Source organism: Gavialis gangeticus, unplaced genomic scaffold (genome assembly GCF_001723915.1).
Source record: "Gavialis gangeticus isolate Ggan-Ray unplaced genomic scaffold, GavGan_comp1, whole genome shotgun sequence".
NCBI classification, from domain to species: Eukaryota; Metazoa; Chordata; order Crocodylia; family Gavialidae; genus Gavialis; species Gavialis gangeticus.
The window spans coordinates 15,738,103-15,749,030 of NW_017728993.1; the positions used below are offsets into that span (position 1 = coordinate 15,738,103).

The window sequence follows — 10,928 nt, forward strand, 5'->3', positions numbered from 1 at the left end:
ACTGCATGATAAAATAAAAGGTTTTACTTAGATAATACATAACCCATTGATGTGACTCTGTGCAAACATTTCCCAAATTCATAAATACCAGAAAAATCATTTTTGAACAGGTCAAGAATGAAAAATGTCGTCCCCCAGACAGCAAATTTACCAAAAATTAAACACCTGATTTAGAATGGTAAAGGCCTGTCAGCCAGATGTTCCCTGTGTGTGGATAGGCATAAAACCAAAGATAAATAGAGCGCTGAACTATTCCCACAAAAATAACTAGCAAAACTCACACAGCTGTCAACGGGAGAACAGAGGAGCCCCGTGCGACAAGACTTCTGATGCCATATTTGTTCTGATCCTAAGTTAACTCTGTATACAAGTCCAGCTCCCATTTCAAGCTTCAATTTTAGGAAAAGCAGCTGGTTCCCTGAATATGAGGATATTCTAAACCAGGGGTCTGCAACCTAGAAACCACGGCCTTATCTGGCCTGCGAAGTAGCAGGGAGGAGACACTGAGAGCTTGGCCTGTCCTGTCCCTTTTCCCTGCCCTGCCCCATGTCACTGACCCCCTCCAGAGCATCCACCTCTGCACCCATCCCTGCTGCTCTACCTCCTACACCAGACGCTGCTTATAGTTGGAGTCAAATTTGCACCCCCCTCTCCCCCCGGCTCCCACTGGGGATAGGCGTTGGGGACAGGAACGTACTGGGGTGCATGCCACAGGCGCTGGCACATGGGGGGGGTGGCAGCAGGGGAAAGGGGTCTATGGAAGGGAGAACTATTGAAGGGATCAGTGGACCGTAGCAGCAAGGGGATCAGCAGGCCATGATTATAACTACTTTAAAAAGTTGCCAACCCCTAATTCTAAACTCACATATTCAGCGTTTCTGAGCGAATCAACCAAAAACAGGAGGGGAAAAGCCATGATTACAGCCTAACTGTCAAGGGCCTGAAAAGTCAACTCTCTGCATAAGCCAAGTATGATTTCTAGCATTCTTTTTGAGGAAAATAAGGCTGACTTTTAATCCTAAAAATACAGTATATCCAGCATACAGAATTGTGCTGAAGTGTGTTCTCAAATAGCGATGCATGTTCAACTGATTTCAATGGAAACCGCAGGCCAGTCATTTCAAGCAGAGTTTTGAGCAGTCGAGGCTGGATCACTGGGATCTGGCACGAATTGCAGCAGGTAGAGGAGAAGCTTAATAGAAATCCAGCTCTCCTCCACTACTCGGAGGAAGCCGGAATCGAAAGTTTCCCCGATCGTGGTCAGCAGCATGCTTGTCGTGGCCAGGCAGAGAACTGGGCGGTCACGTGGCGTGTTTACCTACTTGTTCCTCTCCGCTGCATTTATATTAGCAGAAAATATAAAATTGTTTCACATCTATCAGAGCGAAATCAATGCTTCCTATTCACTTCAACTGATGTCAGGGCAGGGCTAAACATGCTTTAATGTTTCATCACATCTCTTTTGCCTATCACGACGAGGGATGTACAATCAAACCAATGGGGTATGTAGCCATGAGCAATTAGGGGCTAAAAGTAAGCGTTGCCAAAAGTGATGCAATGAGGAAAATCTCACTGGGACACAAGGTCAGGATCTAAACAGCCCAAGCAAAAGTCCCGAAAGACTTACAAATGGTAAGAAAACAGCAGCAGAAAATGAAAACAAGGAGTGTGTTTTGCCCACCTGGAGGCAGATTTTGACACAAGTAGTAGAGACTGTTTGCAGTCATTGAAAAGAGTGTGCTGGACTCTTCCTTGAGTTGGAGTTTTAAAGAGATAAATGCAACAGGGAGAATAAGTCTGGAAAAATTAAAGTCACTTAAAATACTGCTCAACATCAGTCACGTAGGTTAGGGTAGCTTGCATTGTTTTTGATGGGAGAGACTCAGGGCTGAGATGCGTTGCAAATCTGGTTCAAATTGTGCACTACAGCAAGTTAGTCTCCAATATAAACTTTGTAAATTTTTTTTTTACCTTCTCTTGGCAATCTAAAGTATACAGGCTCCATCTGTCACTCCCCAAACACCCCAAACAGGTGTCGTCTACCACCATAATGCAAAACCATTTGGCCTGATAATTTACCCCGCTTTTCAAAATGAAATGAGTTTGAACTGGAATTTAGCTTCTTTAATTCTTTAGCTTAGCAAAATATTGCTAATATTCATACCAAACATAAGAAACAGCGAAGTGTTTCACCTTGCCTTATTTTTCCACTTCTAAAATAGCATTCAGAAACTACTGAAGTAATAATCTTGAAGTCGAAATCACCTTCCGGGCTGGGGTGCTATATTGAATTGTTCTGAGAAATGTTTTGAAGTGGCCTGGATAAATTACACAAGCTTCAACATTTAAAGATCAAATCAAAATTTAAATTTTAATGTTCTCATTTAACGCATCTTACTTTACTTATACAAAAACAATTATGCAAACATTAACAACTGATTTACGTAAGAACATTTTCTTAAGTCAATATAGCAAGAGAAATGCTTTTTTTTCAGTAGCATTCGAATATTATTGTCCTCATACAACAGTCTGTTTTATTTAGGTTGCTTATGATCAACACTGGTGTTCTGCTCCAGTTACAGCACATCCACTAATTTCTTCTATAGCTCAAAAGAAATTTCTAATTTATGTATGTTGGACTGCTGGCCCATGCGCCTTAAACATCAACTTTGGTATTCAGCTTTGATTATTTGGGGTTATACAGCCTGGACCAGATGTGCACGGTGCCCAGGGCGCTCCAGTTCTGCAACACGTTCACAATTTAAAGAGAAGATGCCTCTTCAAGACAGCTGGGCCCAGCGCTGAGGGGACACTAGATGTCTATCAAGAACAAAAAGAGACCCCCTCTTCCAATTTTCCTCCAAGCCCTCATAGACACGTGTCCCAAACCAAGTACTTTTCCTACATCTAAGTCCCTGAACTCCAGTGTCTCAACAAAGTTGCACACATCTGTCAGCAAAACGTCCCTTGCCTTGATTTTCCTGTTCTAAGTCCCACCGCTGAACTGCTTCACAACACAGAGAACAAGCTTGTCTTTGTAAGAGACCTTCGAACGATGCAGAATTTGAATGCTGCCTGGACTGCGCAGGGACAAGACTGGGCCTACTGTACTCAGGTCTACCACGAGACATCAAAAAGCAAGAGAAAGCTCAGGGAAGAACTCCAACTTCGAGAGCTGCAATTCTCCACTGCTCTCCTCTCGTTCTAGGAGGCACTAATTTGCTGCAACATGAAAAAAGCTGGTAGCAGTGATGCTGGTAGTCCTAATACGACTATAAAATAGGTGAATTCCCCTCTTCTAATCTAGCCCACAATTAACTGATGATCTTCCCTGTCAGGAAGAGTGTGATGGGTGCTACCCAGCTGTTCCCTGGAGCATTTACTGTTTGGAGTACACGGTATGATCTCCATCCGTTTCCTCCTGAGAAGATGGCTGGTTGCATTCGCAGATCACTCCGGATTCCTGGCTATCGGGGAAGGCCGCTAGGACACAAAAGCAAGATATGAGGGTCTCGAGTTTCCGAACAGAGAATGGAGCTGAATACAATGCCATTCATGACAACTTTAGTTGTGACTGCCCATGCAAGATGACCTTTGTTACTCCAGCCCAGTCTTTTCTCCAAGTAGTCAAAGCTGCTTGACCTTTCTGAGGAGTAAGGTTGCTGAAGTCACACTTTGGGTTTCAAACAGCAGCTGACCTTGCCCCAGCCCTGGCTAAGGAAGCAAAGCAAACATTTTTTAAAATGGCAAAATGCACTTATTGCATCCTTGCCATGTAGTTTGGAAAGTTAAGGCCATATGAAAATAAGGATTAAAAGACAATGTCTTTGTGACTTTACATAGAGCAAGCCATGTTGCCTGTTCACCATCGTGCACATTTAAGGATGCCAAAGGTGCAAAAGCTTTGACCGCGTCCACCAAGCACCTATCAAACTGGAGCTCCTTAATTCATCAAGCTTGTACGTGCTGTTTAAAGCTCCCTCATATCCACACATAAGGAGTCTTTTTTCAATACCCCGTTCTTTCAACAAAAAATAACCCCACCACCATGTTCTGCCCTTGGTTACAACTGGTGGTGAACTGGCACCATTGCAGGCTAGCAAGACACCATGTATTTGTTATGTCAAAAGGATGTCTGTGACCTTTCTACAAAAATTATGACGTGGAATATTATAGCAGCATCTAACGTATAGATTTTAAGTCACCTTTATAAACCTAACTGGAAACAAATCCAAACATCATTCAGCTGCAAAATCAAATCTCTGTTGTTCCTGCAACTGTGGAAGCCTTTTCAGCTCTGAGCTGTTCGTTGCCTTGGATTTCCATCAAGGCAGAGGTTCAAAGACATACCCTTTCCCACCATGTTTTCTTTCTGCTGGCATTTTGTATATCAATTTTCTCTAAACTATCTATCAAATTAGACAAGGAGTTGAGGAAACGAGGGAGTTTTTAAGTGCAAATCGGCAAAGAAAATCCTCACGAATTAAGAAGCTTCAATTTGCTGGATGGTCAGTGGACTCCATCAAAGTCTTCCAGTACCCTGACTTCCTTGTTCTGATCTGAATCCAGTGGATCTGCCAGTAGATCTAGCAATGTCAGCTTGGTTGGTTTGACTTCATTTTCTTCTAAAAAAAAACAAACCACAGCAAGATCCCACTGGACCTGTCTGCAATGAGATTTATCAAGTTTTTTTTTACTTTCTTTCCTCAATATTTATTATTCTTTCCCCAGACTTAAAACAGGAGCAAAATGCTTGAAATGGTATCAAAGATGTCTAGATTTACATTACCTTATCATATTACCATACTTCTGTATCGCCTGTTGAAATGCTAAACATAATACATACAAAATACAAAAATATGCCCTGCTTTCCTCTATCACTAGTCCAGTTCACCCTCACCCTCTTGTATTGAAAGGAAAAGCACTGACCCTTTAATATCAATACCAAAAAGTCCTGTTCCTACACTCAGATATTGCTCTCAGGACCAGTTTCCTGAGTCCCGCTGACTTCAGGGGCTAAGTACAGACAGTCAAAAAGCCCGAGGCTGAATCGATTCAATCTTCACAGGTTTCTCTAAGCTGCACAGATTGAACCAATAATGATGTGAACAGACATTCATATTTGAATCCAGAAAGGCAGCCGGATGCCTAAAGCGGCCCAGGCCAGAAGCCAAGGGCGCTAAAGCATGCCTGCCTGCCTGGTGGCCACTGCTGAGGGCACCCGAATGCAGCCGAGTGCCCGACTGTCCCCCACAGGCACGAACAGTCCCTCCAGACCAGTCAGCACCAGGTATCTGCCCACATGGGGGGATCCCCACGCCACGCCAAGCAGGGGTTTCCCACCCCGGTTAGGGTCCCCCAAGCCCTGCCAGAGGGGGAATTCCTCCCTCCGCATGGTCTGGCACTGGTTTAGCCCCACCGTCACAGGCGCAGGGAGGACATTCCCCGCCACCAGGGACCCCGGCAGTGGACATCAGCTGATATGGGGGGGACCCCCGCACCTCAGTAGGGGATCCCTGCCCTGGGCAAGGCCCCGGAGCCCTGCTGCCGATGCAGGGGGGAGTTCCCCCCTCCCCCTCCTCGGTGCAGTCCAGCCCTGGCTCGCTTCCCTGCCCCTGCGCGCTTGTGGGGGTGGGACTAAGGGGTGGGAGTGGGGAATTCCCCCTCTGCACCAGAGGCGGGGCTCGAAAATCCTGCGGGGCAGGGGATCCCCCCATGTGGGCTGACGCAGGGCACTGGCTTGGCCCCAGGCTGGAGGGACTGTGCCCCCCTGCATCTGCAGGAGTGGAGCTAAAAGCTGGGGCCAAACCATGCAGGTCCCCGGGCACAGCGGTAGGGCTCAAGGAAACCTGCCCAGGGCAGGGGAACCCCCGCTGAAGCATGGGGATCAAGTCTGGCCCTGGGCTGGAGGGACGGCTCCCGCCTGCATGTCAGTGACTCACACGTGGGGAGCCCTCGCACACCAGGCACTGGGGCTGTGGACGGGGGCTCTTCCCTCGTCTCCCCCCTGCCCTGCCGCACTGACGGGCACAGGCAGGGCAGAACAGAGCACTCTGACAGCCCGGGGTGAGGCAGGGCTGGCCCTGCTCAGCTGGAGCAGAGAGTGTGGGCCAAGGCTAGCCTGCCCACCCTGTGCGGGGGGTTTGCAGAAGAGGTGCAAAGCATCCTGGGATGCCAGGAAACTGTGAGTTAGCGTGAGTCAGGAGGGGATTTGGGACAGAAGGTCAATAGACCGGTTTAACCTAAATCAGTTAAGTCTGATACTACATTAATCCCGGTCTATCTTAAGCCAGTTTCGGCCATTTTGAATAGACTGAATGTCTATTCTATTACAGGTTTAAACCAGATTCTGATCACTTAAACCGGTTTATGTGTAATGTCTGTCACTAGATCAGGTGTGTTAGAGTCCCCCTCTACACGTTACACTTAAGGCATGATTACTCAGGGAATTACACCTTAACTTGTGACCCAGCTACACGTCCGAGCAATTCACGGAGTGATAAAACAAGCAAGAAACTGCAAAGTTATTCCCCAAAAAATGGGCAATAACTTTGGAGCTTGTTCTAACTATGCCATTAATTGAACATGTGGCCAGGTGCTCCCCCCTGTGGCTAGGAGCCTCATCAGCTGAGGGACTCCCAGCCACAGGGCTGCGCGCCCTGCTGCCGGCCCGTGGCTGACAGGGTTTGCAATGGTGGCAGCGTTGTCAGCTGCAGGGCTTGCAGCGGGGCGGCAGGGAGAACACTGCCCCCACGCTTTCCACGCTGCAAGCGCCGCAGCTAGTGTCACAGCAGAACTCACAACGGAGGCAGCAGAGAGAAAGTTGCCCCTGCTGTGAGACTCATGGGGTCTCACTCCTAATTTGCAATGGGACAGGACTAGACAGGGAATCCCAATTCTAAGGTCAGTCCCCAGGCCCAATAGTATCCTTGCACTCTAGAAAGATTTGATTCTAGACCTGATCTCACCTGTCTCTACAAGAAACCTGAACTGGAATATCTAATTTAGCTATCCCCAATCGCAGAGAAAATGTAGGTCCAAACTCCACTCTTTCAGGACATCCTTATTTTTGCTTATTGATACAAATGAAATGATGATGGTGTTTCCAGTAAAGAGACTATGACAAGCACAGTCACCCTTATTTGATTCAATGAGGCTAATGCACTCTTTAGTGTACTCCACATAATTCAGGAGAGACAGAACTCTCCCAAGACATGTGAACGGCAGATTATTTGTAAACTGTCCATCACAAGGACAAGGCATTTGATCACATTCTTGTATTTCCCTCATAAGAGAGAAATAATCAATATGTATGTAAGTATTTTCATCAACAATTTTGCATCAGCAAGGGCATTCATTTTGCTGGTACTAGTGGTTCATTCTCTGAGCAGTTCTTCCCTCTTGTGGTCACAAACGGCTATATTTCAGTTTGTCAAACTAGTTACACATACACAATCACTGTGAATATATATCTGCTGTCTTCCAAACATGGGTTATAAGTTATGACAATGACTGAAAATGAAAGGTAAAACATTATCCATTTAGGAAATATATAATAGTGTGGGGACTGAGTCCTTTTGTCTAAAATACTGTTTCCATAACCTGGGCAGGTGATCCTTTTTTTTTAACAGCTGGCTAAAATGCAAGATTTCTGTTTTGAAATACGTTTATATATTTTTTTAAAGTTAGTTTGTGCGCTGTTCTGGAGAAAAGCACTTTGCTTTACGTTTCCTGTGACCCAGAAATTCTGAACAAAGGTTTTGGGAACATCAATGTAGAACATTTTGAAACTAAATTTTCCCTGCCAGGATCTGCACCTGTTGTGTTGAGACTAACAATAGTTTCAGTTTAATGGAGCAGTTGCTAAGGTTCCCAGGAGACCTGCAGACACCTCTGGACTTCCAGACTTCCCACCAGTTGGTTCCCTGGGCTGCCTGCTTCCTGAGATGGGGATGTCCTGGAGCCACCCACTCCTAAAATTCACCCCATGACTTCCAAGTCCTGAGGCTAGGCTCTGTTAGGCGACCTCATCCTGAAAGGCCTCATCAGCATCAGGTTCCTCACTGCAGAGCTAGGAATCAAGCCCTGGTTAGAGCTGGGGCTCCCAGGCCGTTCAGATGCCTGGAAACTCTGGCACAACGGGCATTTATAGCCATGCTCTGGGAGTCGGGGGACTCCAAGAGCTGCTCTAATTAAAGCACCCGGAGCGTCACATGTATCAGCATCCCAGCTCGTCAAACGAGCTTTAGTTAAAGTGCTCCTGCCATCATTTTTCAGCGTGGGGATGCTGATACACGTGACGCTGGAGTCTGCTGAAGCAGAGTAATTACCACGCTCCAACAGGCTCAATTAATCAAGATGCACTTAGGGTTACCATATGTCCCAGACATGTCCTGTTTTTTGGACCCCTGTACTGCGTCCAGGTGGGTTTTTAAAATAAGAGCAAATGTCCAGGTTTTCTGCTCTCCTGGGCTGGCTGCTTGCAGCTGGGAGCAGCAGGCAAGGTGATTGGCTGTTGGGGTCTGGTGCTCCCCGCGTGGGGTCCGGCAAGCCAGGTAGAGAGAGAGAGAGAGAGAGAGAGAAAGCGTGTGCGTGAGCAATGCGGGAGCTGTTTGGGCAGCAGGGCTGGGGGGGGCTGGAGTCTGCGGGTCAGGAGTGAGGGGCATCAGCAGGGCTGGGCAGGGGTGCAGGTCGGGAGTGAGGGGCTAGGAGGAGAGCAGGGGTCTGCGGGTCAGGAGTGCACCGGCAGGGCTGGTCCGGGGGGCAGGGGCTGCAGGTCAGGAGTGAGGGGCTGGGAGGGGGGCAGGGGTCTGCAGGTCAGGAGTGAGGGACATGGGGGACAGGGTGGGTGACTGTGGGTTGGGTGTGCAGGACACTGGCAGTGCCAGGGGGCTGTGGGTCAGGAATGAGGGGCACCAGCAAGGGGTGGGGGGCAGGGTACTGCTGTTTGGGAGTGAGGGGCACTGGCAGAGCTGGGGTCAGTGGGTCCAGAGTGAGGGGGAGCAGCAGGGCTGGTGGCTTGTCAGTGAGGGGCAACAGAACGGGCAGGGGCAGGGCACTGGCATGTCACTGCCTGCCACCATCATATTCCCTCTGCTCTCCTCCCCGGTGACAGGTGTCCTCTTTTTTGGGCCTGGAAATATGGTAACACTAGATGCGCCATTATATATTTCTGGCATAAATAATGTTTTACCTTTCATTTTCAGTCATTGTCATAACTTATATCCCACGTTTGAGAGAAGGCAGATATACATCCACAGTGATTGTATATCTGTAAATACAGCGTGACGAAGCAGCCTCACTGCACATATATAGGTGCCCAACATGCCTGGCTTCCCCCGAGCTGCGTACTTTTGAAACAGTGAGGTCCCCTGTAGCGTGCCATGGGGACCCTCCCACCTTTGTTTGAGCAGGGGATCTCTGAAATCAAGATAATTCGGGTCATACAATTTAGGCTGAATACATCAGTATATTCTAACTAAACTCTGTTTTAGCTGAAAATTTCTCACCGATTCTGTTGTCATGTTTCCTATAAATTATTTTCCACTGCAAGATGAAGGCAACACGAAACTGGTATAGCATGCATGCAAATAAGGGCCACCTGGAAAGTTTAATTACACAATAAAGATCCAATTCTGCCATCCCTCCAGATACAATACTCCTGTTGACTTTAATGGGCTGTTGCATGGTTAGTAATGGAGCGGCAAGTGTATAAACATTAGCATAAACTATATTGCACCTAGACAGTACACAATATACACGAAGCTAAGTGAAATCACCATAGGTACACACTTTTGTTGGAGGTTTAGACCTTAACGAGCTAAACACATCATCCATTTTACCAAGATCTGTCACGACTGGTGCATGAGATCACTCATTGCACACCTTCTTACCAGCTGCGTCCTTGGAGGCGTCAGGCGGAACGCCGAGTGGGAAGGGCGGTGATGGAACGTAGCGGATCCCCGGCAGGAAGCCCGGCGGTATGAACTGAGGAAGCGGAGAGTAGTAACCTTGTCGGAAATCTCCACCTGCATCTGGAATCTGCACAAACATACCAAACAAAGCTGCAGTGCAGACGCAGCCTCACCCGCCAAATCAAAGGCCAAACCCTGTCCTGGCTTACACTGCTTCTGAGGGCATCAGGGCCACATCATAGCCACTGTTTTGAGACACTCTATTTAGAAATATTTGGTTTCCCCACCTTCTCCACAACCCCTGGCCTTGTCGCTTCTGAGCCATGTGCTGTGCTACTAGGTGCGGGACCTGAGACAAAAGAAGTGCGTCTTGCGTGATGCCGTCATGGATTCTAATATTATGAATTTTAGACTACGTCTGTCTGTCTGTTCCTAACTCTTTATCTGCGCCTGGTTGGTTGGCCAAGTTATGCGGGGGGGGGGAGCATGTCTGAGCCCAACGTCTGAGCCCTCAGGAGGCTCACTGGACTCAGTGTTATGGCCAGAGGTTGCCCCTTCCCGTGAGGGCCAGGTTTTAACACTTGCCATGCCCAAGACTGCACTTGGACGAGGGGGTAAAAAGCACCTGTTCAAATTCGCAGACAACACTAAGATGTGGGGGGATGTGGGCACGCTAGAAGGGAGGAACAGGCTGCAATCAGACCTAGACAGGTTACAGGGGTGGGCGGATGAGAACAGGATGGGATTCAACACTGACAAGTGTAAGGTGCTGCACCTGGGGAAGAACAACCGGCACCATACCTACAGGCTGGGGAACTCCCCTCTTGTCAGTGCAGAGGCGGAAAAGGATCTTGGAGTCATCACTGATGCCAAGATGAACATGGGCCGGCAGTGTGGGGATGCGGTCAGGAAGGCCAACTGCACCTTGTCGTGCATCCACAGATGCATCTCGAGCAGATCCAAGGAGGTGATCCTCCCCCTCTATGCGGCACTGGTCAGGCCGCAGCTGGAGTA

The 10,928-nt window shown here is 47.9% G+C and overlaps 1 protein-coding gene across 1 annotated transcript in view; it reads right to left on the bottom strand.

Annotated features, from left to right (window-relative positions):
- Positions 1-3,243: 3,243 nt before the first annotated feature.
- The window catches only part of DMRTB1 (DMRT like family B with proline rich C-terminal 1), a 19,427-nt gene continuing 11,742 nt past the window's right edge, over positions 3,244-10,928 (bottom strand). The window contains exons 3-4 of the mRNA XM_019501279.1: positions 9,894-10,041; positions 3,244-3,483 (exon numbers count right to left, since the gene is read on the bottom strand). Of these exons, the coding sequence (XP_019356824.1) occupies positions 3,380-3,483; positions 9,894-10,041 (252 nt within the window). The 3' untranslated portion in view covers positions 3,244-3,379. The remainder of the gene's footprint in view (positions 3,484-9,893; positions 10,042-10,928) is intronic.